The following is a 27,267-nucleotide window of genomic DNA, read 5'->3' as shown; positions in this document are numbered from 1 at the left end:
ACAGATAAAATACGAAATGTGCACCGAACCTCCTCTTTCAGAAAAGTTTAATTAGAGCCGGCTGAGCCACATCAAATGACATTCGAAAACGGGAAGAGAAAGGACGGAAAAGGGAGAAAAGAGATGGGAGTGCTTTAGCATCGATTTCACATCACAATAAGAGAAAACCTCATTGGGGAATTCAGGAATTTACAAAGAGAAACAAAGTAGGTTCTTTTTTTTCGAAATGTTCATTTTTCATGTAACAAGAAAAGATGAGCAGAACGTTTTCTTTTTTTGTTCAAAATACGTCACTTTTCTTTTTACACATAGACCTTAGAGAACATACAATATCATCAATCTATCTAGGATTATGTAAATCTACAAGATTGATTGGGTGTCAACGTGTTAAAATTGTGGATACACATAGCAAGTGGACTTTCAATTACTTCAAGTTCAATAACTTTCAACTTACTGGCTCCATGTAGTTTGATATTTAGCAACATTGGGGGCCAAGAAAATTGCGAAAAAAAAATTCAATTAAGAAGAAATTGAAAAGAATTGTTAAATTTTCATAGTGAACACAAATAGTGATTTGTAGGGTATAAAAGGACATTAACTGTTCTAGTGTATTTTTTCTTTATTATTTTTACTACGACGCCTGTAGAATTGCTCCAAATCCTTTTTTAGAAAATTTTAATTTTCTGGAAAAAAATTCTGAAATTTTTTGATTCAGTTAGGGAAATTTTTCAATTGCAAAATTATATAAAACTTTCCAAAATACAAAAATGTATAATATGTAGTACTAGTTCATTTCTTAACGTCCGCCTAGATAATATTTTCAGTTGTGTCAAACTTAGGTAAAGCAAAAATACTTAAATCACACTTTGCAAATTTCTGACCCCGGTTAACATTTCTTAGCCAAAATTGGGCAAGAATTTAGTGCCAAACGTAGAGAACTTCTAAAAGGGGATTTTATCCAAAGAAAAAATATACGATAATGGGATAAGATCTCATGAGATTACTAATTTTCTACATACAAATTATGTAGTAGCACACTTTGAATAGAGTTTTAGCAACTGGTAATAAAACAAGATATTTAATACTTACTTCTATTTCTGTACAAAAATTAAAATTTTGTAAACTTAAAAAAACGTTTTTGAGTCTATGAGCTTTGAATTGAACTTTGAACCACAAATTAATGCGCATTTAAAAAATGTATGTTCGGGTAATTCCAAATTCAAGTGGAACTCTTGAATTTTTAATGCTGGTGTTTTGCACCTAAAAGTAGCGTTCCCCAATGTGTTGATGAATTCTCAACTGACACACACACACAATTGCTCGCCGCTCAGTTGACATATGGTTATGCAAATGAGAAAATAGATAGACGGAAAGACAGAAAACAGGATGATGATGGTCCGATGGTGAAGAAACACGAGCCAGCTCCTCCAATTTTATGACGAGAACTAAGCGAAAGCACACAAATGGAAATACATGGTGTCGCGACAGCTGCCCCCAGTTCCCGCCGCCGTTTTAGCAGAAGAAGACCACCCAGGGCCCCTCAGTACGAAATTATCGGAGAATGCCAAGAATGGTGTCTCCAAGCTATACAACAGCACAAGGATATAGGGTCTGGCGGACAAAAAGGACAAGAAGGCCGAGAAGAAGGATGCACCAAAATTAGAATGGATAGGGTTAACTCGCAAGCGACGGCTTGCAGAGAAGGAGAAAATGCACTTTTTTATAGTGGTCATTGTTCTTTTCTGAGCTTCCCAGAGTGTTCTTTTTGTTTTTGTTTTTACGGAAATTGGCACAGAAGTTTAGCCGATGCAGCTATAAATCAGCAGCAATAAAGGAAGTTGTCGATTTTATTCTGAGTGACACCAGTGTAGGGAGGGCCTTTAGAAGAGATGCTTGAAAAGACGGATATTGACACCGGAAAACAGAGGACAAACGTTTTTGAGTGAGCAATAATGGGCTTTTTCTGAGTAAGTGGAAGTAGGAGTATAAGCAAACGATAGTAAAGAAAATTTTAAAAAAGAAGAAAAAAAGAAGAACATATAAAAGAATAGGAGATTAGGGGATGGACGTACATGTTGAACAAGTTCTCATAAGACATACATTGAAGTTTTCTATTTTGTTTCAGAAAACCACAAAAAATCTACTAAATGTTGTAGATCGTCTATAATTTATTGTACTTGAAATTATTTTCAATTATAAACATATGTAAGTAAAAATTTTTCAGATACTCGAAATGATAGATGTATATTTCAAAAGCACTTAAAGTTTAACATAAACTTAAATTATCACAATTTTAATTTCAGAGTTTATAAATTGGAATTTTCAGAGTTGGAAAGTTTTAGGTTCAAGTTTTTTTAAACACAAACTAATTCTGAATTTATGCGCAATACAGACAAAAAGTTGAAAAGAAAAAATAAAAATACACAAATCACTGAAATTAATCCTAACTCTACTTTACTTACTCCGCAGCTACATTTGAAGACATTCCGCACAAATTCAGGCGTGAAATCTATACATATCGGTTTACAGCAAAGCGCTTTACAAATAACAAATAAGAGAGCCAAATGCAGAAAGAAGAAAGCAACTGCTCCACTTTTCATCAAATTTCACTGCTGTTTCAATTTTCTTGAGAATAGAAACAACAAAAAAAAGGGACGGCTTAGAGCAAATGGACCAACACGAAAATGGCTTGAGGCTATTTAAAACAAGAAACATGAGACAAATTATGGTAATTATGTGAGAAAAAAGGAAGGAAAACAAAGAGAACAACATAAAACTACATTAGACTGAAAAATGCTCAACTGAGTAGAATAAACAGTTAACAAGAAGAAGGTAAATGTTATCAATCTGGAAATTACGATTTCAAACCAAACCTTGCATTCCAAGGTGTACACAGTCTTCGATAGAATGCAGAGCAATGTACAAATGGATTATCGGTCACTTTTCTTGCATCGAAAGTTGCTGAAATGGAAATCCAATGGGAGCACCAGCAATTTCCCGACTTCTGAAAAACTTCAAACATTTTAAACTCTTTTTAAACAAAACTTTACTGGGCGTATTTCAAGTTGCATAAATTGAAAAATGTACGTCCAAAATCATAGACTGAGCTACAACTTTTTAAATCTGTCCAATTACCAATTTTTGTTTGGTAATGTTCATTTCAAAATTTTAATTTTTAAATGAAAACGCTATGATTTGTTTTAATTTCTTGAGTGTAAGAAAAACAATATGTCGAAATTACCAAAACATTTTAAAAATTTGTGGTCATAATTCACAAGTGCCTATTCTTTTACAAAAAACCAAATATAAAATATTTCTTACAGCAGCATAGCTATTTGTAAATTGTTGCAACTTCTAACTTCTTTCAAAAAAAAAAACGTTCAAGTTCAATCAAAAACCCTATTTTTCATTGCCAGAAAACATTTCAAGAACTATTTCTAATATCTAGTTTTTCCTCCAGTTTTTTTTTCAGTTTGAAACCAACTTTCAATTTTAAATTGGTCGATGGAAGTCTGAAGATGGTAACTACTCACCCAAAAAACCTAAATCGTCACACCATTACAATCGTTTAGCAGACGCCTTCTTTCAGATGTTATCTCGAAAAAAAAGACTAGTACAGTACAAATGGGAAAAAGAGAATCTTCAGATTTTCAGGAGTGCGTTCTTTAACCTATTATCTAATTAAATTTCTGTGAAAGTTGATCAACATAAAAACCAAACAATCTGAGTTTGCTCAGGTTTTTTGCTTTTTCTGCTGTAATACAAATATTTATGCTGACACAACTCATGATGAATCACGAAAAAATTGTCTTTACATTGCAGATTAGGCACTTCCTTCAAAATAAACTGGCTAAAAACTACAATTCCAGTTTAAGATACGAATTTCAAAAAAAAAAGTGCAGAAAGTATTATAAACAAAATTCCATTCAGCAAAGAAAACGCTTGCATGTTGCGGCGTTGTTAAACAAAAATATTAGGATAAGTTCTTTACAAAGTATCATTTTTCAAATGCAGTCAAATTTGCCAGATCACCTAAATGTTTTCTCACTTGATTATATATTCCCTTGCCCAACACCACCGCATTGTATTGTTCTATTGAACCTTCTTAGATGATCAATTGTTCATCGGAACGTGTTGATCTTCAGTTGTACCAACTGTAATCCGTACCAACGTGCAAACGCTGATCCCATGTAAAAACAGTTACCTCGTGCTTATGACCGTTCTCTTTGTTTCTGTCACTCTTTTCTGCCGAAAACGTGGAGAGGGTGTTGCGTTCTTTTCGAAAGAGCTCGTCATGCTCCAGCACATAAACTGCTCTTGAGCTCATATTTATACAGTCGTGCTCTTTCACTCCACTCTCCTATATCTCTGCGTCTTATTATTGTCCTTCACCCTCTATCCGTCCATCATTATCGTCATCATCATCATCACCCATGTTTTCGTCTTCTATAATTGCCTGCTACCTATGTCCTCGGGGGGGGGGGGGGGGGGGTGAAGGAAAAAGGAAGCAAAGTCATTGGCATCTCAGCTGCCAAGTGGTAACAAAGTGAGGATAGGAATTCAATCCAGCATATTGAAAATGTCTAGTTTTCACCTCTTTTTGCATCTTTTTTTTCTTACCGTTCGCCCTCTTCCAATGCCATCGCCATGTATCGTGTTTCCGTGAGTAGTCTGCGTTTCACAATTACTCATCCGTCACAAAAAAGGCATTCGCGTTTCCACCTGGAAGCTCTTAGATACTTCAAACACTTTGCTTCCGAAAACCATTGACTTTCACTTCACTTTCCTTTCATTGAAACTATCAAAAGTGAATTACGAATAATAAGGAGAGTACCATTTGATTGTGCTGGATATCCTCCTAAGTCTTGATCTTGCTGAAAGTGATTCACAGATAGAAAGTGGCTTGAAATTTCTATGAATACTTCTAATATATGTTTAACGCTGTGCAACTTTGAGACTTTTCTTAGGAACCGTTAATTTTTATGTTTTCTAAATTTAATTTATTTTAAAACAATGTTTCCAGCAAACTCAAAACTATCAGTACTTTCAAAACTCCTCCCTTTTAAAGCTATTTTTCCAATTCTCTGTATTTTTTTTTAAAGTCCATGTATATTTGTTAGTTGAACAACCGCTCAAACAATATTGCCCCACACCTTTGAGTTTGCCCGCCAACACACACTTTCTCACTCGCCTAATCAGTTATTGACAGTGTACATTTAAAGACTTTTTGATCACGTTTCTCACTCTTTCCCAACTATTTTCTCTTGACTTCCCGTGTTCTGTTGCTCCATTCGTCTATTTCACTCGAATCGTCGATCTATTAAAACATGAGCTGTTTACCATGGTGAGTAGATTTTGCCTGTTAATGTTTCTGTTAATCAAAAATATTAATTGTGTTTTTACTTTCAATAAGTATCCGAATAATATTGAATTTTTAATCAAACACATACGTTTTTTTTCACAAGAAATCTATCATAAAAAAATGTTTCGAGTAAACCTACCTAAAAGCAAGGGTGAAGATTTTCGAAATTCCCCATATACATAGTTGACTGTCAGAATTTTCGGCAGTTTTCAACCTCAGTCATATTTCAAACAGTTTAACATTTAACCTTGACATAATTGTTCATTTTTAAAGTTCCGTCAAATACCTATCAATTCAAGACACATCAAGCTTGAAAAGCGAATATTTTACTACAAAATACGTTTATACGTTTTGAAATCTCCAGAAATGTTCAGACATTGCTGTTTTAAAATCTTTTCGCCAATTGACAAAACTTCGATTGCCGCATTTGTAATTGTCAGAAATATCTCACCTCGAAAATTACCTATGTCTATTAAAAAAAACAACCAAGTAAGATGCTACTCAAGGCAAGTTACGAATGTTTTAAAAGCCCTCAGAATTTGCAATTTTTTGCTTGCAAGCTTAAGTTTACAGCAGTACTAGTTTGTAATTTTTCTTCCTATAGACTCTTCCTATGATGTTTTTAACTTTTTTTTTCGACTTGTTCATCAACCTGACTACATTTTAATTGATGCAATTCCATATCAATCATGAAAAAACAAGTATTAACGGATCATCTTGTTGCTTAGGATAATATCAACAGGCAAGAAAGCAAACTAACATAATAAACCATCGAATCTGTGCACCAGCTGGCAGTTCACCTCTCATCACGGTGTAGCTATTTCGCCTACGTCTCGTACTCTCTAACCATTTCCACCACCCATTTCTCCACCATCACCATTCAACATTTTCAAACCATGCCCCGCTACTTGGCGCCTATTGATTTATGATACTCGTTTATGTTCCATTTTGAAATTTCTCATTTTCATTTGAAAACATGTTAGATATGTGACTCACTAGCAATGCCTGTTTGAGCCGCACGTGTTTTGCAAATTAGGCAAACGAACCACTAAGAATACATAAGAAGCGAATATCCTTTACATGTCCACTTGGCATCCCTTCGCTCAATCAACTTCTATTCATTTCTTGTTTCTAAGTCCTTCCGAACGGAGTAGTACTCACAATTAAGGTAATCACAACCCTGTTATCCACTATTGTCGTATGTGTTTCTATTTTGAGATTTTTCCCACAGAAATGAATAGCTTTACAAAGTTGCTAATTAGAAGTAAGTAATTTGAGTCGTGTTTTATGCGATTAACATCATATTTCGAGAAGTACGCGAAAATTTATATATTTGTTTAGTTTGAAACTACACGTAATTTTTGTTTTTGAAAGTTGTGTTTCGTTCTTGTTTAAAAAAAGTGTTATATCTATAAAAATTAGATTTTAGTTTTTAATTTTTAAATTGAAAATTTTTAAGACTCCCTATTCCTTGTAAAAATGTTAAGGAAAAAAGCGTTTTTTTTCACAAATTCATATTTATACATTTTTTTGAGAATTAGTCGTTGTCAGAATTTTAAATTATAGTTTTTTTCTTTTTTTTTTTAAATATCTGTTGTAGATTTTTTGCATTTTATTTCCCTAAGAACTTAATCCTCCTTACACCGTACATAGCCAAAAACCAGCAAGTCCTAATTAATCATTCTCAAAGCTGAGAAATTAAAATTTTAAAAACTATATTTCGCCAGTAATTTTTATGAAAAAAGCCATGAATGCATGTTTGAAACGCTTTGAGTTTAAAACGGGAACATTTTTTGATAAAACATTGCTTCAAAATCCGTAGATCTTCAAAAACCACTTTTTTTGTTGGAAATTTTTACTTTTAGGAATTCTCGTTAACCCTGAACAGTGTTTTCTTTTATTGTTCACAGTCATCATGTAGACTGTTCGAATTTAAAGTTAGCTCAATGTTTTAAATGACACTAATAATAACTTGTTTTGTTTACAAAAAAATGTTATATTTACAAGAAAAAAAACAAACAACATTGACTACGTTCCAACTGCCCAACTCCTGATAATGATGTCACTGTCACCAGAATTCCCATAATAATTCATATCAGTACTCTCTTCCTGGCGGGGCACTTTTATCTTCCCTGGAACCTTGAAAACCGGTTAATTTCATTTAAATCATTCATTTCGGTTGGATTAGATGAAGCTTCCTCTTTTTCTTCTGCTTAAGGAGTGAAACAGAATCCCATACGACTTTTTCATCGTTTCTTCATCACATCCACCTTCTGTTTCACTGTTAGTCTCACCTCACCTTCTCCACTTCTCACACCTTTTTACGATGTTCTATTAGAACATTGTGTATGCGATTGAGTGAGTGTGTATCTGTATATGTATGACCTATGCAAATTCTTTATCCGTTCGCAAAATCTGCGTTTATTAATACAGCGTGCACTTTTTCAAGAAAGTAACCGAAGAAATTGACGAAAAAGGAGAGATCGGGCTGCCTATTTCGAGGACAACACATTCCTTCCATATTCTTCCGTAAAATGTTCAGACACTGGTCCCCTTCTAACTAAAACTAGGTCTTCATATCTATCAAATAAGTTGCGTTAGAATGGAATCTGATTCTGGTCGCTTTAACTTGTACATATTTTCCGATAGTGTTGGTCTTTCAAGTGTATGCCATTAGTAACTTGTTAGGCAATCTTCTAGGACATTGGTCAAAAAGTCCGTTGTTCAATTACGTTAAGCAACGGATGAATACATGTTTTTGTTTTTATTCGGTTTTCACTCACTCTTTTCACCAATCAGCTGTCAAGGTTTCATATTCCTGTATGGAATTTTGAATTCAAATTTTGATTCCCTGTTTTTCAAAATCAAAACAAATACTTTTTTTCAAATTTCGCCATAGGGTGCTATACTTAATTTTGTGTTCTAGAATTGTATTCTTGTAAAAATAACAAATATTTCCCGTATGTCAAAACTGTCTCACTACATTATATTTTTGTGTCAGTTTTGGGAATTATTTTAGGTCAAAAATTCAAAAAAAAAGAAAACGACAAATGTAGTGCACATTCAGATGTTTTCTACATATAAATAAACAATTTAAAAACAATTTCTGTTTTTCCCGAAGTTCAATTTTCCCTACCTACAGTTTTAGTTATATTTCAGTCTTTGGTTGTATTGTTTTTTTTCTTCCAAAGTCGTTCCATATGCATTTCTCAGCCACATGTCCCACCAACACAAACACCGGTGTTGGCTCCTGTTTCTGTTAAAGCCTTCGTGTAATCCTTCTCATACAGTCACCTCAGCGAGCGGACTCTGCTTTGCTTGTAAGCCGGCAGCGCCCAAATGTATCTGTCTCTAGTTCCACCTATTCTGTTTTGGTTGCTCTTCCTCTCTCGTTGCGGGCTCATGGATTGCCTCAAAAATTCGTTTCTCATCCTCCGATTCTTGCATTTGGCCGACGTGTTTCTGGCTGTCCCATTGTTTTTAAAACTGTATGTCGTCTTCCATGTCCTGCAAACAAATCGTGTTTACAGTCTCGCAAGATGCTCGTCCTTCCCACCGCTGCCGCTCTGGCTTGCCCGAATGAACTTTTCCTCTTTTTTTGCATGTGCGGTCTGTTCGTTTGTTCAACTCATTGTCATCTCTATTTCCTTTTTCTGTTTTTGGAAGCTCAATTCGCGCAAAAGTGCTCTTTCCGCTAAAAAAACACAACCGCTGGTCAGCGAGAAGATTGAACAATTAACACAATGTGCGAAGTCCTCTGAGAAATCGTCTTGTTTTCCTTTTTTCCCTAAAAAAATTTCCGTGTTCATTTCATTTCCATTTTCATTTCCAGACTTTGTCACAAATCTTTTTATATATTCATACGTTTTAATTGGCGTGTATTATGTGTAGTCAAAAATAGTGATTGGTAAATTGAATGACGTAGTTTCTATTGAAATTAAAGAATGTTCGAAGTAATACAGTAGTCCCCAAGATTGAAAATGAACCATATCTAGTCAAAATAAAATAAAAATAAAATATTTTTTCGAAAATATCAAACGTCATGTGAATCGACGAATTCACTGATTCTCGATTTTTAGGTTTATAAATTATAGAACTTCAAGCAGCTTTTTTTGATGTGTAACTAAATTTTCAACGCTTCTTATTCTCCAACCACTGATGTAAAAAACATGAACTTCTAGAAATTATATTACTCTCAGTGTTGAGCACTAAAATTACTTTCTAGCTAATTCTCGATGTACTCATTGTGCTCACCAATGCTGCAAGTTTTTTGTTGGACATAGTCATCGCAAAATTTCTTATACACAAAATGGCATACATCTTTTTTTCGTTCCTGAATTCGAAATTTTTTCATAAACGGCAGAAAAAATTAGTTCACGGCCAAACTTCAGTCACTGAACAAAGGACCACTTACCTGCCCGGTTTATTTGCCAACGGTTCTTCTTACCCGTTTGCCATCCACTTTTTTGGTAACACTATATCTTTGAAACTTCAATTTTCCTGCAACAAAAACTCCTGACCAGTAATTTTTTGGCCCTCGGTCGCGCAACCTGCCGGCTCCAAAATCAGGTCATCTAGTGGCGGTTTGGTGTTTGCATAAGTGCGCCGAAGGACGATTAGGCCGTACTCTGTTCCCCTTTTCCACCTTTCCCGAACATTTTGCAATTTAAATATTCTCATTTCTTCGTGGCTCCATTCTTTTTATAACTTTTTTTAACGCTCTACCGGCTCTCGTGAGACTTTTCATATCATAGCAACGTCTACAATTGTTTCACACATCAAGTCATAAGACATCGTGTGCGATTTTTGTTTAAAAGTGCTGCCGAGTAACAATCTTCTGATTAGAACTAGCGAAATCTAATGTGTTATTCCATAACATTCATATTCACATTGAAATGAATTTAATGAAATATAGGTGAAGGCCGCTGTTCAATTAGCCTGGATTATCTTTATGCACACCTTTTCTCTGCACATTTCCTATACACAAAGTCCCACCTGCTTATCTTGTCTGAATCTTTCTGGAAAGAAAATGCGAAGAAGATAACGCAAAATATTAAACTTTTGTGGAAATATTTGAAATAGTCAAGCAAGTTTTAAACCGAGGCGTTGTTTGATAATTGCAAAATAATATTTTTCCTTATCAGTTTATTTTCTTTCTTGTCTTTCATTCTTCTTATGCACTTCGATGCCTCATTCCGTGCAGTCATGCATACTTTTTCTCGCTTTTGATACATTTAATTGATTGTTTCAGCATGGCGGCTGACGTGTTGGCACCAGGATTCTGGGAAGTTGGAAGCTACAAGCATAATGTAAAACGATTCAAGGTATGTATTACAATACCTTTTTTCTTTATTTCCGTTTCCGATGGCAATGCGCATCGTTGAAAATTTAAATAAATATGTACCATTGCTATTGTTCAAACAGGTGTACACAACAATAAAAAGATCTTCACTTTTCATTTCATTGTTCTTTGTTCAGGATGGAGTTGAGCAACTGGACGATTATTGCAAGATGAGCCGGGAAAGAGCCGAGATCGAAGCAAAGTACAGCAAGATGCTCTCTCAACATGCTGAAAAATGGAGGGCGCACGTTGATCGAACGGTATCTGCCGGCTCAGTAAAAACCGTGTGGAATGAGCTTATTGGAGAGGCAACTGCTCTTTCAAGAGTTCATAACAGTCTTAAGGATTGTTTGATTGATGATGTAAGCGGTGACGTCACTATATATTGCGATATCATAAAAGCATCTTTGCAGATCGTTAATGAAACAACAACTTATCGAAAAAACAGTTTACACACATCAGTTTTCAAAGGACCAAAAGAAATTCGTGAAATTGAAGACCATTTTGAAAAGGTAGCTTCATAATATATTAGGTTGGCAAGAAAGTCCTGTCCTAATTTTTTGTTTTGTCATTGTGGGCTGAATATCAATTTTGGTGTTTACTCATCCCTAGTGGCTGATAAGCAGAAAAAGTCTTTGCAATTATTAACCCCCCATCCCTCTTCCTTTCTCTCAGTTCAAGTTCTCTTGCGATGAATATACCTACCTCAAGGTGTCTTCGGCATGTTCTGTTATAGATGCTTGTGGCGCACATCACAATGAAGGATTCAAAAACTCTTCTGGAGCCTTCACAAAACGAAAAAATCTCAAAGTGGAACTGATGCAATACTTTGAATCCCTGTCCGCTGCATTTTACAGGCAGGAAATCCAAAAGTTACCCAAACGTTGGCAGGACTTTTTTGCTCATGATGGAGCATTTTACTGATTTCTTGTTTGAGTTTGCTTCGAGAAATAAATGATTGAAAAATAGGACAGGACTTTCTTGCCAACCTAATACTTTTTAATCTTTTGCTTGAACCCAGTTCAATGATGGGATTAAACCATCTTTTATTTACCACCAATTCAATTTATCGCGCCTTCCCGTCTGCTGCGCATAATATTGATATTACCGATTAGAGTTCAAGTTTGAGTACTTAAAATCTTTCAGGCACAAAAGCCATGGAAAAAGTTGGTTGATAAGATGGAGGATAAACGCGGAAAGTATTATAATGTGTGTCGGCAGGAGAAATCGGCGTTGGTGAACTTGCAGAATTGCCAGGTAAGTCAAGACCGGTAGCAACTCACCCTTCAATTGAATTTGTGAAAGTAGCGACAAAAAAATACTTGTGTAGTAGATGTACCCCAAAATGTTTTGAATTTTTAATAAGTTTTGTACAATTAGACTCTGGAAAGGAAAAAGAAAATAGTATCGGAATGCATATTTTCGAGTTTGTCGATTAATACTGTGAAAATCCATTGCGGGTATTAATCCATCAATATTATTTTGGGGTAAAACGTTCACAAGTATCGAGAAAAACTATTAGCGAATAGAAAACTTGAAAGGAAATAGTGCAGAACTGCTCGGCATTCAGAGGCAACTTCCTGCCACACTTTGGCAACTTATTTAGTGCCACTAAAATAAGTTGCCGAATTGCTGGCAGGAAGTTGCCTCTGAATGCCGAGTGGAAGCTCGATAAAGCTCTGAAAACATGAACATTTGAGTGCTAAAATTTTTGAACGTATCGGACTAATGTTTTTTAAAGAAATTTTTTAACCTTTAAAAAAATTTAAGTTTTGTTCTACACTTAGATTTCTTTCAACATCAATCCATTCAGAGATTTTGACTTCAATCCATTAAACACTTTAAAATTCACTATCACGATTAAAAACAATACATTTTATTTCAATTACTATTCGAATTTTCCCCTTTTTTTTTACTATAATTGCGAGTTTTTTTAATGGTAGTTCTCCACTTTCATATTGATAGATCACCACTAATTAGGTGATTCTCACACTTCTAATTTTATTTTTTTTGTTGCGACGGCCATTAATCTTTAAAGAACGGATAATCGGAACTTTCTTGAATAGAAAACTTGTTTTTTTTAATCTCCCAGCCATCCTATTTTCAAAAACACTGACTACGTGCACTTTCAGACTGACACTTCCGTGTCTCCAGATGCGGCAACCAAGTTCCGTGAGCGTCATGAGAAGTTGAAAGAGGAAGTGCAAAGAACAAAAGTCGACTATCAGAAGACGTTGACAAACTTGAACGAGTACAAGTGAGTGGGAAAAGAGATACGAACGCAGTGTGTTTTGACCTCTCACATTTCAAAAAGGAAATAAATTATATTTTCCATTTGATTGGGTGTGTCTGGGTTCTCTCCATGAATTTTCCATTGATATCAAATGATGCAGAATTCTCAATAAAAATCGAAATCAAAACTACAATATAAAACGATATCTGTCTTCTGTTCGTTACTAATCACTGATGTTTCAGAAATGTATACATGGAGGCGATGGCGCATGTTTTCAAAATGTGCCAGGAAAAAGAAATGGACAGATCTCAATTTTTGATTGGAATTGTACAAAAGACACAAAGACATTATGCGAATATTATCAGAAACAGCCAGTAAGTATTTCTTTTTTCTCAGTAATCCTATCTCTGAGTTTTAGAATGTCTGGTCTCCATCAACAGCTGGAACAATCAATTCGATCCGCCGATTCTGAAGCTGTAAAAAGAGATTTGGCTCAGTGGTCAAGTGTTAATGGAGTTGATGCATTTTCCGAATGGCCGAGTTTTGTGGTAATATTTGCAGATATTTGCAGATCACAGAGGTTCTAGTTCGAAAAACAAAAATCAATAAATTTTCAGGAATACTCGCCGGAGATTCGTAACATTGCTGCACGTGGTGGATCGACTAAAGATGCTGGAGGAGTAATTCTCACTAGACAAATAAACAGAAGCGAAGACATTCCATCAACACATTCCAACACATTGCCATCAGTTGCTGTAAACACTGCTTCTAGTCATGAAGATGTCGGAAAGAGTAGCCCAAAGGTAGTTGGTAGTTTGAATTTCGGACTTAATAATTGATCAAATCTGTTTCAGAGTAGCAGTGAATCCGATACAAGCACTTTTGACAGCCGAAAACATAATTCTACCGCTAATAAATATAAGAATCAACCTCAAAATACTACGCAAATCCAACCACCGCCAGTTGGATGGCATCCATCAGACGGACCCGACTCCCCTCCGTTATCTACTGAAACTCCAGACTCGGCAAAATATGGAGACTTTGAAGAGTTCACAACTAGTAAGCCAGCCGTAGTTCTGTACGATTACGCGCCAGCAGAAGGAGATGAGATTGCACTGAGGAAAGGAGAAATGATAGAAGTGCTCACAGAACCTGATTCGTTGGGATGGTGTACTGGAAGAGTCAGTGGAAATGTAAGTTGAACAAAAAATAGTTTTGAAACATGCGTTTGTTGTTTTCAGGTTGGACTGTTTCCAGCGAGTTATGTTCAATGCCAAGGAGAAAAATCTTAAATCTTAATGCTAATAGTCAATATTATCTGTACTCTTTATTATTAATTTATACATCAAACACCTATTCCCATTCTCAAACCAAAATCATTCGGTGTTTTTTTTTTGTCATTTCAATCTTCCTTTTCCTAATCTGTTCGCTTTCTATCTGTCAATGTTTCTTTTGAAAGTTACTTATAATCTGTACTCTCCCCAACTTTAAAATTAAAGTGTACTACATCGTGTATACTTCATATTGTATTTTCAATAAAATACATTATTACGCTGATTAATACGTACACAATAAGAGATTTCAAAAAAAGTGAACCTCTTTTACAAAAAAATACATATCTACAGAAATTAGTAGACATACCGAGTTCAGAGTAATTTTAAAAAATCTATTCAATAATTTATCGATTCTCGTAGAAAGTGTTAACCAAATGTCCAATATGTTCTAACAGAACATCAGCTCTGTGAAGATGATCTTTGCAGCCAATTCCGGAGAGTACTCCAACAGCTGCTCCGAGTTCAGCATTGTGAGCCATTTCCATATCAACTCGAGTGTCTCCAACCATTATCGCTTTCTGAAAATATGCCAGTGGAAAAAACATTGTAAATTAATAATTACCGATTGATCGACACCAAGATGTTTGCAAATTTTTATGGCATTATGAGGAGAAGGTTTTGGAGCAGTGTTTTTGTCGTCACCGCAAACAATCATATCGACTAAATGATCAACATTCATACGTTTCAGAGCAAGGAGGGAACTTTTTCTGGAGTTTAATAATTAGATAGAGATAGAAGATTTTAAGATTTTACCTATTATCTGCTGTACAGACCGCAATTTTTGTCCCATGTTGTTTTAATCTTGTGAAGAGGGCAACTGTATCGGCGAGCTCCTTGACAAGATCGGTGGAAAGAATTTTATCGTACGAATTGGTCAAGGAGTTATTTGTTATTTCGCGTGCTTCAAAAGATTTTATTCCATTATCCATGAGAAGAGATGAGATTTCATTTGCAATTTGACCGGTGGTTCCTTCCGCAAGAAGACCCGGTTTCACTTTATTCTCGGCTAAGCACAGTCCTAGAGATTGGGCAATTTTTGGGAATAGCACAAGTCCAGTCGAAGTTTCAATGCTGAAAAAATACAAAGGAGTGACTTGGGTTGTGTTTTTGCAAAAAATTGGGCATATTTTTCGCAAACTTAAAAAAAATCTAATGAAATGATTGTTAAAAAGCTCTGCTATGGTATCAAAATGGTGTCAAAATAATGAAACTTTTCCAACATTTTTATGAAAATCTTCCATTTACATGCAAAAAGTAACTATTACTGAGTTTATAACACTTTTCGATAAAACTATATAAATGTCGCATGCTCGAATTCCAAAAATTGAGTGATTACTACTGTTTTAAACAAAATAAATTTTTAAAGAAAGTTTTACTATGATATTTGGTAATTTTCGCACCATATGAGTGGTTTTTATCAATTTTCCCACTGACACTACTCGGACTCTCAAGCAGTTTTACCTACTTGCCAAATTATACTCATACCCCACACTCTAGAGAAAGCTTTTGGAAATACGCGAGGACATTGCAAAAAAATCTCTTAACATTAATTACAGCAAGTTATAATTTGCAGTTCGTGCAATAGATTCACCAAAAGCTATTTTTGAGTTGATCGACATAAAGTATTTGATTTGTTTGCTTTTTTGAGAACTAGGGTTTTTTCTTATTTGTGTGATCACTAAAATTTTTATGCGTTTAGTAGTTTAGTAGCTGAAACGCATGAGTAACATGATCTAGAGGTTTGGAGAAACAAACTCATGTGAATTTTTGTGTTTAGTAAATTATATTTTCTAGTTTTTTTTTCTTTTTTTTTTTCTTTCTAACTTTTTTCTTACTTTTCTAACTTTTCTAACTCTACAGAAATCGAGATGATTTTTTTTCACGGAATCATCTCCCTTTCACGTGATGAATTTTTGGCATAGAGGAAAGAATAAAATCCATTATACATTCTCATGGTCACAAGACATTGGGGGAATACCTAAAGATAAGACTAGCTGTCATGGACACCCTCCTCCCCGCTCTTCTTTAAAGGTTACTTTGGTGACGTATGCGATCATTGATGACCATGATAACGCTCCGGGGAGTCGCTACAAAAGGCATTTCAACGAAATCTTTTGACAAGGAACATTTACATGTAAACACGTGGGATAGGGAAAAGATAAGACAAGGAAATCTACAGAAGCAAAAACACATGTGACGATTAAATTCTAAAGTTTTTCAATTATTCAGAAGACTGTAGGTATTCACTTCCTAGAACCTTTGGTCTTCATAGCTACACTCGGAAAAGGTATCGCATGGGTGGTTTGAAACTTGTACAACGAACAGACGTTAGTAACGGTGTACAAGAACCAATAATCACCGTAACGTATTTTCATATTTGAAAAATGATTTTTTGTACCAAAAGCAGTTTAGGTTGCTTGATAAGGTGTAGACAGCAATCAACAAAAACATGAAATGAGAGTTCCAAACATTTCGGAGATTGGTGATCACTGTCATTTTGCAAAAAGATATACAAAAGATATAAAAAGATATATAGATCGGTGTCTAAGAGTTTGAAAATATTATACGGTAGATATTGTGTATGAGAGGGAAAACATTAATTGAAGTGAAAGCTCGGAAACTTGCCCAAACTATTTAACCAACTTTAGCAGTGCCAGTGCAGTTGCAAAATTTTAGTAAGTTGGGGATGACCCCCAAAACTTCATATTGTAAAGCTTTAAGAAAATTCGCTAATCTAGGTTTAACAACGGGTTAGGTTGAGTGAGAAATTTTGACAATTTGCCAAGAAGCTTAAATGCTAAGTGACTTAACATTTAAATTTCATGAGATCTTTTACAACTATCAGCTAACTCTTTTATGAAATCATGGTCGTGCTTTCATCTTGTTTACTAACATACCTCTGAGCTGTGTGTTGGATCCATGGGATCCACATGGTATGGAAACACAGAAGAGTTCCATCCTTGTCAAAAATGACAAGAGACGGAGATTCGTGCTCCGCTCCACCGAGTGAGGCCATTTCCCGAGTCTTGCGGTAGCTTGTGGAAACTGCGCTGGACCATCTTTGTTGGAACGCTGAAACATTTCTAGATAAGTACTTGATTTTTAGACAAATTGACTAACCGCTCTTGGTAATAGCTGACGCAAGATGAGCTCCAGTTTTAGTGGCAAACATTCCTGAAAAAAGTGAGGTAAATTTTAGAAAATTCGGAAGATCAAACTGGAATCTGAAAATTCAGAAAGTTTGAATTTCCAGACACAATCAAATGTAAATAAAAGTAAACAAACAGAAGCGGAGAGGTGTTTTAAAATAGGGCCCATCGCCTTCTCTCCCACTATTCTTTTTTGGTGTCCCGCCCCCACAGACCGGTATAACAGTTTTTCTCTTTTCTCTCTCTACGTTATCATTTCAACGACAACTGCGTTTCTTCTTCTACGATTTTCTCTGATTTTTACCCCAATACTATCATCTTCTAGAAGAGTGCAGAAAACAATGGGCTAGCTGCGTACAAAAAGTAACACAGAGAACTGAGCGTCCGAGAAGAAAAACAAGGCCCATCAAAACAAAGTTAGTGGAGGAGGAGTAGTAAGAGGGGACGATAGTCCGAATAATGTTGGAGCTTGGAGTCCCAAAAAAGATATGTCACAATTATACTCCTTAAAATAACGTATCGGATTTGTTTTTATAAATGAAATATATTTGCGCCAGTACAAAAAAGTGAAACAAAGAAAAAATTTGGAATGAAATATTTGAAAAAGCGACAACATTTCAATTCGTGTTGTTCCTTGTTAAGTTTAAAAAAAACAATTTGATACTGGGTAGAAGTTTTGGACTTTATATCTTGATAAATAACTTTTTTTGCAAATGTAGGCAATTCTCCGGCAAAAAACATGATTCTACATTCTATGATCTGAACAGAAGATGATGAAATAAAAATACAAAGCTTATCATTGAAGTCCACTAAAAAAAGTGAGAAAAACTTTGACAAATTTACTGAAAGTCTTGTTTCAAAATCTAATAAGACTTTGCCATGTCAACTGAAACGCTTTATGAAAATTCCAGCAGTCTCCACTTCTTCTGTTCGCTTCTCCTAGATGTCATTCTGTCTGTCAGCGAAATAATGACAAGAGACTGTGACCAGCTGAGAGTGATATGGTTATCTTTTGTTTGGTGAAGAATCAAAACATCATTGAGGGTCTCGAGCGGGACGCATTCACCAAATAAGCTGAAGACACAAGGAAGTTCGTTCGATGAGTTGTCTCTCTAAGTTGTTGAGTTGTGAAATAGAAAGGAAGATGAACAACTTATGAAAACATAATAATTAATTCTTATCTTGCCGATAACAAATTTTAGGTCGAAAAAAAAGCTTCAACAAATTTCAATATTAGTGAATTATTTATTTTGACTACATAGAAAACTCTTTTCTACAATAGCCAAAATTTTGAAAATAATTTTTAATAGCATTAAATTAATAGCGGATTCATAAAAAATGCATTTGTTGTAACTCTCACCGAGGTGAATTCGTATTTCAAACCAAAAATAGTAGGTAAGTTAAAAATAAGATACTTTTAGAATTAGAGATTTAGAAATAAACTAATCTTCATATAGTTTTTTTGTAGTTTGCACTGAAATGTGTTCGATATTAAAAAAAAACGGTACTTATGGGTTTCGGTCCCCCAAAATGGTTTAATTTTCTAAATTTCAATTAACCACCTTATAAATTAAAAACGTGAACAAAAGTACGGAACAAAGCATCCATTTCAACAAATAAAACCTGTCATTTCTCCAAATCGTTCCAAAAAGGTCACGTTTCTGTGGTTTTTGTGGGTTCTAAAATTTAATTTTCCACTTTTCAAATTAAAAACGCGAACAAAAGTACGGAACAAAGCATTTATTCCTACAAATCGTTCCAAAAATTCACGTTTTTGTGTTTAATTAAAATTTAGATAATTAAAAAATTTTGGGAAGAACGAAACCCATAATTACCAAAAAACATAAATGCTAATGATTGGAGCACACTCTTATATGATTTCTCGAAAGTTATGATAAAAAAAAGTTATGTTTCTATTAGTTTTACACTTCAAATAGTGTTGTTCCCTTTCATTTTAGCACTATATTTGATGGTACAACAATTTGTGTTGTTAAACTTTCAGAAACACAAGGAAACTCTTACAGACATGTTAAAACAGGAATTCATTTTCACTTTCTTATAAAAACCCCCTAAACTTTCTCAACGTGGCTACAGACCGCTCAGCGCGTTTAAAATTCACAACTTATAATATTCTATTTTATTTTCACAAGCGCGGTACATTTCCCATATTCTAATAGATTTATTCCGCATGACAGATCTAAACGTCGGCCGATGCTCTTTCCTCTAGACAATCCGAAATCCAAAGGTTTCTTGTTGTCCCCCTTTGGAACCGTATTATTCAGAATGCACCAACTTTCTTATCCGCTCCTAGTTTATGAGCCTTAAAAACCAACAAATCTCGTTTTTTAACTTTTGTTCTACAATATTTGTCCTCTTCTGTTGTATACAATTCACCTTTCAGGGTCTTCTTTAATGTATGTGTTATTAAAACTGCCATTAGATATCAGCCACTTTCCAACCAACTTTATGTTCTTTCTAACCAACTTTACCCACTTCTCAACCAACTTTTGCCAAGTCCCACACTCGTTTTCCAGTTGTTTAGAACTTAAAAATGCTTACCCATTTAACCAACTTTAGCCAACTTTAACCAACTTTAGCCAACTTTAACCAACTTTCGCCACTTTTGTAAATGGCCGTTAGAAAGTGGCTAAAGTTGGTTGAGAAGTGGCGCCGGTTTACCAAACAGTGATACAAATAAACAACAAATTTGAAATTTCCATTTCCTTTTCAATAGAAAATTAAAACATTAAAAATCCGTTGATAAATAGTGCCGTCGTTTGTAGGAAAATTCAATATTTCCTATTGAGGCTTGTTTGAACTAGGGGGTGCGGCGAGTCGCCGAAGCACTGACCACCTGCAACCGGTGGACGTAATATCTTTGTGAAACACTATTCAGAGCACTGTTTATTATCTCCTGACCGTTAATATCACAATCCTGGGTAAACTTATTAATTTTTCTTTGGCGATATTTGGTCATTTGGCCTGCACTTGCCGAAAATAACCGACTTTTGCCATAAATCTTTGGGATAGTTGCCGCATTCGCCGATCGCCAAAAAAAACTCAAAACCGGCAAATGCGGAACTCGCCCGATGTTTTGAAACCGGCGAACACCAAATTCGCCAATAATTCCGCCACGTGACCTGTTGTTTTAGATTTAGTGTGCTACGTAGAAAACCAAGTGTTGATAGCAAATTTAAATAACGGATATCTGTCATACAGTTTTCGTATACTCTAATACTATTCTATAATTTCCAAGGCTACACTAACGTTTTTTCTCACTCTACCCAATATTGTCTCCACACTCTGCATTGCCTCGCTCTCGCTCACAGCCATCTCACTCTGGTCTTTTTCCGTCTCACTATTTCTCTCTCCTCTCTTTCCTCCCATTCAATCAAATTGAATCGAACCGAAAGCTTTAGTTCTTAATATTCTTGCTGGTCTGTCATTTTACAAAAATCGCTAACCTTTAAAATAATTATTGATATTTTACTTAAATAGTTAGAATAGTTAAAATATGACCTAAAACGCTATACATCGTTAACTAGTCTTTGAAAAAATCCTCGAATGCTTAAACTTTTGTAATTTTTTGAATTCGTAAAATGTAAAGTATTTCTTATAAGATCGAAGTATAAAATTTAACAGTTATGATATGTTTTTTCATCAGTTTCATTAGTATCTAAATTCTCTAATTCTCTGAAAGTAATCACAAGTTTAGTTTTACTTTCTAATTTTCACATGGTCACAAGATTCCATATTCACTGGCGGAGCGTGCCGCGTCGCGGTCATGTTGAGTCGCATAATAACAGACTTGCGCGTCTCCGCATAAACACCACTTTTCTTCGTTTTTTCACGCTGTTCGCTTGCTCTTAGTCATCTCATTTTCCATATATTTTGATGCTGACTTCTATTATCAATATTGCGTATAATTTTCAGGTGAACCAGAATTGAAATGGCTCGTACCAAGCAAACCGCGCGTAAATCAACTGGAGGAAAAGCTCCTCGCAAGCAGCTGGCCACTAAGGTTTGTCATTATGAAATATTATTTTTTATCGAAGAAATAATTGCAGGCGGCTCGCAAGTCAGCTCCAACTACCGGAGGTGTCAAGAAACCACATCGTTATCGTCCAGGAACCGTCGCTCTTCGTGAGATTCGTCGTTACCAAAAGTCCACCGAGCTTCTCATCCGCAAGCTTCCATTCCAACGTCTTGTTCGTGAAATCGGTAATATTTATTGTAATGTTCTTTATTAATTAATCAACTGTTTTTATTCTAGCTCAAGATTTCAAGACCGATCTCCGTTTCCAATCCGCCGCCATCGGAGCTCTGCAAGAGGCTTCTGAGGCCTACCTCGTTGGGCTCTTCGAAGACACCAACTTGTGCGCAATCCACGCCAAACGTGTCACCATCATGCCAAAGGACATCCAGCTTGCTCGACGCATCCGTGGAGAACGTGCATAAACGTTGAGCTGTTTCGCCAATCTCTCTGAATAATCTATTATGTATCTCTCAATGTACTAAAATCTTCCATCTCTTAACTTAATCTCTCTTTTATTCTAGCCGAGAGTGCATGTTATTCTATGTTATTTTTTTTACAAAAAAGTAATAAACGTAAATATTTTGTGTTTCCTTGTTTTTGAACAGCGTGCATGAGTTGGGATTAAACATATTTATTTATCAAATCGTTGAGAATAAATAGAAATAATTGAAATCTTGATGAAAATCAGGAATTGAAATCTTTGAAGATACCGAAAGAGGCTAACAACTATAAAGCGCGCCAACAAATTCCGACTCAGACATAATTCCTTCAAATAGATATTTTTGAACGTTTTTTGAAAGTTGATTCTGAATTTTTAGAACTGGACCAGGTTACTTTTATCTTGAAAACATGCCATGTTTTTGGTGGAATAGCAAAATCTGGTAGTTTACTCTTTTAAGCAAAAAAATGCCCCAAAAAGTTAAAGCTTCGCAACGGGATGTTTTGAAATTTTGTCAAATGTTTTTTTTTCGGAATTTTAGCTTTTTATTCATTCCGCAATAGGTTTTTCGGTAATTAAACACGTTTGTTTTTTGTTCAGTTGTTGTGTTCTTTGAATAAATTTTCAGAAAAATCCTTCGAAACTAACGAAACTGAAAAGGGAGTGCTAGTACTAAAACATTTTGAACTACGCCATTTTAACATCTAATTTTATAGCGGGCAACATCAAGAAGTTTACTGTCTCTTGGATAGTAGGACTTTAACACTTGAGAAAATCAAATCAGTTTTCGAAAAACTGTTTTAAAGATCGTACGCGCGGAACTGTTAACATTTGAGGAATCATTGATACGATTGTGAACGGGAACAAATTTAAATTACAATCAGATGAATTTGAAGGTTCAGTTATTGCAGACAGAAGTATAAATAAAAGGACAAACGTTCCGAAAATGTATGTAGAAATATGAATAAATAATCGGCGAATTATGCAATTCAAAATGTAAAACAACCAAGATTTAACTCAGTTGTCAGGAACATCAACTTTTTACTGCAAAAGAAAAATAAGAGGTTCACTAATGTAGTAAAACGTGAAAAAGAGTTACTAAAATCACAGTATGCAATTTGAACTTTTGTTGGAAGCATTTCTGTGTGTCAATTCATTGCATTGCTCGGTAAATATACTGATTCTCAGAAGTAACAACACAGAAAAACAAAGAGATGGGAAAATAAAGAGGTTTGTAGAAAATGAGATAGGAATGTTAACAACGATATTTTACAAATAACACAACAATTATTTCGAATTATTCCTAGTTCGATTTAATTCTGAAGAAAGTCTTCACTTTTTTCCAAGTTGACATGCTAGCTACTTGCTGTTTCTTTACATTTTGTCTCTTCAACTCTTCACATTGTTGCCGTTTCAGTTCTTTCTGCTCTTTTTGTTCTTCACGTTGCTTCTGCTTCAATTCTTTCTCATATTTTGATTTTTCTGCGGCAACCTTGTACCGATACTCTCTGATTTGCATTAACCAGCAAACACTGTCAAGAGTGTTAACAGGCTCCATGTCTGGTTCTTCAATTTCTAATCGCGATTTTCCATCGTCAATCCAGTCAGCTGAATTGATTGGAAGCCCAGGCTTGAATCGGACAATTGCTTGGTAAATGTACATTGGTACTGTGCTAAAATTAGAAACTTCTATAAGCATACGATCTTTTTTTAGAAGGGCTCACTCTGCATAAATAGCATAAACGATGAAATATTTTGCTGTGTTTTTGATGGAATTGAGAGCTTCAACTGAACGTGATATCTGTGAAAAAAAAAATATTGTGTTTGTTAAAAATGTTGAACTCACTGCGTCAATGGTGTGATTGGCCATCTCGTAATCATCATGGTATAATGGCTGAAATAAAAATTATGTATATTTGGATTACGCGAATTGATTTTGCAACTGGTTAATAAAAATAAATTATTGGCCGGAAAAGTAATGTCTTTTAGTCTTGTGTTCTTACAACTTTACGAATTATTCAGTGAACCCAATAACAATTCTGAGAACATTATCGAAAAAGGTTCCGCGGTCAGAAATTTGCTTAAATATGCTATGTACATTAATAACATTATTACTATACTGTATTTCACCATGATCGTCACAATAAATCAGAGGCCACAGTCTTATTAGCAAATTTAATCAAATGCATTTGTAACCCATCGATTTGAAACAATGCGGCACAATTTCTCAACCAACATTAGAAACTTGAAATTCCTATTGGAAAAATCTAAAATTAGTTTAGAAGTTGAGGCGAACTGTCGACAAATGCAGTTGTATTAAATGTTTGTCCAATTTACCGGTTGTCCGAGCACTTCCTCTGATCTGCGTCTCAAATCAATAACTTGAAGACCGTGAGGCATGAGGTGCTGATTGATGATTTGAATGAATTCCATTGAACATTCTGGTAGTTCAACAATATCGCGCAAGTATCCTTTGAATGGGACACCGATAACGGGTTGATGACTGTGAACAACTGGAATCATGTTGATTCTTAGAGTGTTACTGATTTTTTTTCTTGCGACCTCCGCTATACCAAAACGTTTCGTCTCTCCGGGAAGATACTGAATTTCATGAAATAAGTTAATTAAACTGTTTAAAAATAAAACTTACTCCTCCGTTTCCAATCAAATAAGCTTCTTCCAGTGTCAGGGATTCCTAGAAAAAAAAAATTCAAAACTTATTTAAATTCACTAATTGCTTACATGTTCTCTTCGATAGGCATACCATCGACGATTTCGTTCATGCGAAATGATATTGAACATCTGCATAAAAATTGAATCATCCGAATTCTCCAATGATACGCTATTAATATCTGTTTTGACATTGAGCCATTGGTTCAAACGAAAGCTTCCTTGTGTTTTCATGATTTCTTGCTCATTTGTTTGATGGATCATTATAAACGGTTTTTTAGTAGGCTGAAATTTAATTGAAATGTAGGTCATTTGCAAAGAGCTAGTTACATGAACTGGTGTCACTTTGAATTCCTCACTTGATGCCGGGTTATCCGACGTCTTCACTATACATGCTTCTTGAGTTGCTTCGTGAATAACTTTGCTCAGGATAACAGTTTCTTCATCATCAATTCCCGATGTACTAACCAAAGGTGGTAGTGGACCGGAGAAAACTTTCCATGTTTGTTTTTGCCATCTCTCAGCCTTGTCAGCGCCTGGATGTTTAGGAGGTTCTGGTTCAAGGTTGGTTTCTTTCTTTTCTTTGCGAAAAAACTGAACACAACCGTGTTTAGGTCCCTTACGCTTCCAGACTACATTTTTATCAGCTGTCTTATTGTCCTTGTCATCCCCAAGCATGCTCTGTAATTTAACTAATTTGCAATAAAACTTCTGCGCAGATGAGAAAAGTACTATCTTTGTGTTAGTTTGGGTCTATAATATTTCTAACGACAAAGTATGGTTAAGTCGGCATTCAGGTAAGTATACATTTTCTGTGCGAAACTAGAGAAAATACAAATGATGGATTAATTCATGCGATCTGTGAAATTTTTTAATTGTTCTTTAAATTAAATGAAGAGGCTAACTATTGCATTTAAAACAGACAGAATTTTATTTTGATTTTACACTTATTCATATTGTTTTATCACAGAATAGTGAATAGCGCATTCTCAAAGTAAGCTACACCACATTCAATATCCACCTGAAATCAATTTGCACGTTTCCCAACTTTTTCTTCACTAGTAATGCATTGATGTACACAATTACTAACTCAATGTAATAACTCTTGCATGAACCCACTAGCTGGTTGAAATTACTACTTGCAAAGATTACTACATGCGATATTCTTTTCACTCGTTTTCTAAGAAACCTATAATCCAAAGACCAACTTGCCAGACTCATATTTCTAGTAAGTATTAAGATCTCGTGTTCCCATAAAACGACACTTTAAGTCTAGACGTCTGCTGTTTGCACACCAGTGTTCTTTACTTTTTCTATGTTTTACTCACGACTACACTTGTCCAGGTGTTGTTTTAAAAGCCGACTAAAAAAGTTTAGAAAGTTTACAGCCTGGACTAGATTTGAAAAAAATGTTTTGAACTACCGTATTTCTTCTATTAGTATGGCTTTAGCAATACTATTTTTCGAAGGTATTCCCGCTTGCAATACTGTTAGGGAGTATAATAGGAAGAGCAATACTGTTTTTCAGAACATTTTTATTAGTTTTTTATTTGGAAAAACTCCAATTTTTTTTTGATAATTTAGAACATTCAATTGTAATTGAAACAGAAAGGCTTAATAACTTCAATCTTATAGAAATTTTGTCAAAAATTTTTGCAAAATAGGCAAAAATGTTGTTAAAATCTTAAAATTAGAAAGGAGGATTTGTACCAGAAATAAAAGTAGATGCGAGACTATTAGGGAGTGCAACACTAATAGGTAGTTCAATATTAATTTTTGGAGGGTTTTCAAAGTGTAATACTAAAAAGAAGTGCAAGTCTAAAAGGAAGGCCATACTATAGAAGAAATACGGTATTAGAAAAACATATTGAACATTAGTTAAGCTGCAAAATAATTGCACTTACTTCGATTTCATAATCTTCCAATGTTTTGGGTGGTGCTGGATTTGTTTGTGAAGGACGATCATCCCAATCGAATTTCAGCTTATCAACAAATTGGACGTGCTTCAGTCCTCGGCCTTCTGATTGAGCCTTCAACGAGTCGGTGTCATGTTCCGATTCATCAGGAAGATTTGAAATAACTTCTCTGCGTTTTTGAGAAGCATCTAAGAAACAAGGCTTGTTTTCTTGTCCCTCTGGTTTCGAACTTTTAGAACCCATCTGAATACATGATATTGTAAGATTGTTTGTCAAAATAGTTGAGAAAAAGACTGCAAAGAGAAACACTGAGGAAAGAGTTTGTCGTGAAAAATAACATCACGTAGTACAGCTCCGCCCATTTTTTTGAGTGGAACAAAAATCTGGAAAAATTTAAAGAAATGATGCGGGACATGTTTTTAAAATGATATTCCAAAAATACATAATATTTAACATTAGCATAGATAGGACATTTTGAATAATTTTGAACACGTCTGTGTCCTACAATATTCAATCAAAAAATATGATCATAGTTAAAATTAAAACTCTGACTTTTTTGAGACTTTTTTTGGTCAACTTTCAAGATTATGATAGGTGAGTAATTGTCACTTTCAACTGCAAATAAAAAAATCTTTAAAAATTGTCTATTTTTTGTTATGTTATTCGGTCACTAATTAGACTGATTATAAACATTTCTCCTTCATATTGCTTCAAGCAATACACTATAAGTGGAATTACAAAATAACATGTTTATCAATTGTTATACACTAAAAAATGCATACGCAAA

At 34.8% G+C, this 27,267-nt stretch overlaps 4 protein-coding genes and 3 non-coding genes across 8 annotated transcripts; 3 read left to right on the top strand and 4 right to left on the bottom strand.

Moving 5' to 3' along the window:
• Positions 1 to 1,416: 1,416 nt before the first annotated feature.
• On the bottom strand, positions 1,417 to 1,608 carry F45E1.11. The gene has a single exon (NR_071615.1). It is a non-coding gene; the product is annotated as an Unclassified non-coding RNA F45E1.11 (non-coding RNA).
• Positions 1,609 to 5,193: 3,585 nt separating this feature from the next.
• Positions 5,194 to 14,492, top strand: sdpn-1 (SH3 domain-containing protein; the record flags this gene model as incomplete). 2 transcript variants are annotated; one of them, NM_001381035.1, is made up of 11 exons in its annotated part: positions 5,194 to 5,344; positions 10,614 to 10,686; positions 10,841 to 11,065; positions 11,117 to 11,215; positions 11,850 to 11,960; positions 12,836 to 12,960; positions 13,179 to 13,310; positions 13,355 to 13,484; positions 13,554 to 13,739; positions 13,791 to 14,129; positions 14,178 to 14,492. In NM_001381035.1, 10 exons carry the CDS (start codon positions 10,615 to 10,617, stop codon positions 14,226 to 14,228), a joined length of 1,470 nt encoding a protein of 489 aa, NP_001367621.1. The 2 variants fall into 2 exon arrangements, with proteins under 2 accessions (NP_001367621.1, NP_001367622.1); NM_001381034.1 differs by having other exon boundaries at positions 5,328 to 5,344; positions 14,178 to 14,228.
• On the bottom strand, positions 8,814 to 8,936 carry F45E1.9. Its single transcript, NR_071614.1, has one exon. It is a non-coding gene; the product is annotated as an Unclassified non-coding RNA F45E1.9 (non-coding RNA).
• F45E1.13 lies at positions 8,886 to 9,062 on the top strand. The gene has a single exon (NR_071613.1). It is a non-coding gene; the product is annotated as an Unclassified non-coding RNA F45E1.13 (non-coding RNA).
• Positions 14,442 to 17,444, bottom strand: F45E1.4 (Phosphoglycolate phosphatase). Its single transcript, NM_076944.3, has 5 exons — positions 17,391 to 17,444; positions 17,168 to 17,342; positions 15,024 to 15,341; positions 14,833 to 14,977; positions 14,442 to 14,788 (listed from the first exon to the last, which is right to left on the bottom strand). Exons 1-5 carry the CDS (start codon positions 17,440 to 17,442, stop codon positions 14,615 to 14,617), a joined length of 864 nt encoding a protein of 287 aa, NP_509345.2. The 5' UTR covers positions 17,443 to 17,444; the 3' UTR covers positions 14,442 to 14,614.
• Positions 17,445 to 21,352: 3,908 nt separating this feature from the next.
• his-71 (Histone H3.3 type 1) lies at positions 21,353 to 22,041 on the top strand. The gene is made up of 3 exons (NM_076943.7): positions 21,353 to 21,440; positions 21,487 to 21,640; positions 21,693 to 22,041. The coding sequence occupies exons 1-3, from the start codon at positions 21,369 to 21,371 to the stop codon at positions 21,875 to 21,877; spliced, it is 411 nt and encodes a 136-aa protein (NP_509344.1). The 5' UTR covers positions 21,353 to 21,368; the 3' UTR covers positions 21,878 to 22,041.
• Positions 22,042 to 22,687: 646 nt separating this feature from the next.
• Positions 22,688 to 26,723, bottom strand: F45E1.5 (Rhodanese domain-containing protein; the record flags this gene model as incomplete). Its single annotated transcript, NM_076942.7, has 8 exons — positions 22,688 to 23,567; positions 23,619 to 23,695; positions 23,741 to 23,788; positions 24,232 to 24,495; positions 24,545 to 24,589; positions 24,637 to 24,849; positions 24,895 to 25,245; positions 26,469 to 26,723. 8 exons carry the CDS (start codon positions 26,721 to 26,723, stop codon positions 23,198 to 23,200), a joined length of 1,623 nt encoding a protein of 540 aa, NP_509343.2. The 3' UTR covers positions 22,688 to 23,197.
• Between the last annotated feature and the right edge of the window lie 544 nt (positions 26,724 to 27,267).

The sequence above is a fragment of the Caenorhabditis elegans genome, chromosome X (genome assembly GCF_000002985.6).
Source record: "Caenorhabditis elegans chromosome X".
NCBI classification, from domain to species: Eukaryota; Metazoa; Nematoda; class Chromadorea; order Rhabditida; family Rhabditidae; genus Caenorhabditis; species Caenorhabditis elegans.
The sequence above is the reverse complement of the archived record's forward strand: the minus strand, read 5'-3'. Positions and strand labels throughout refer to the sequence as shown.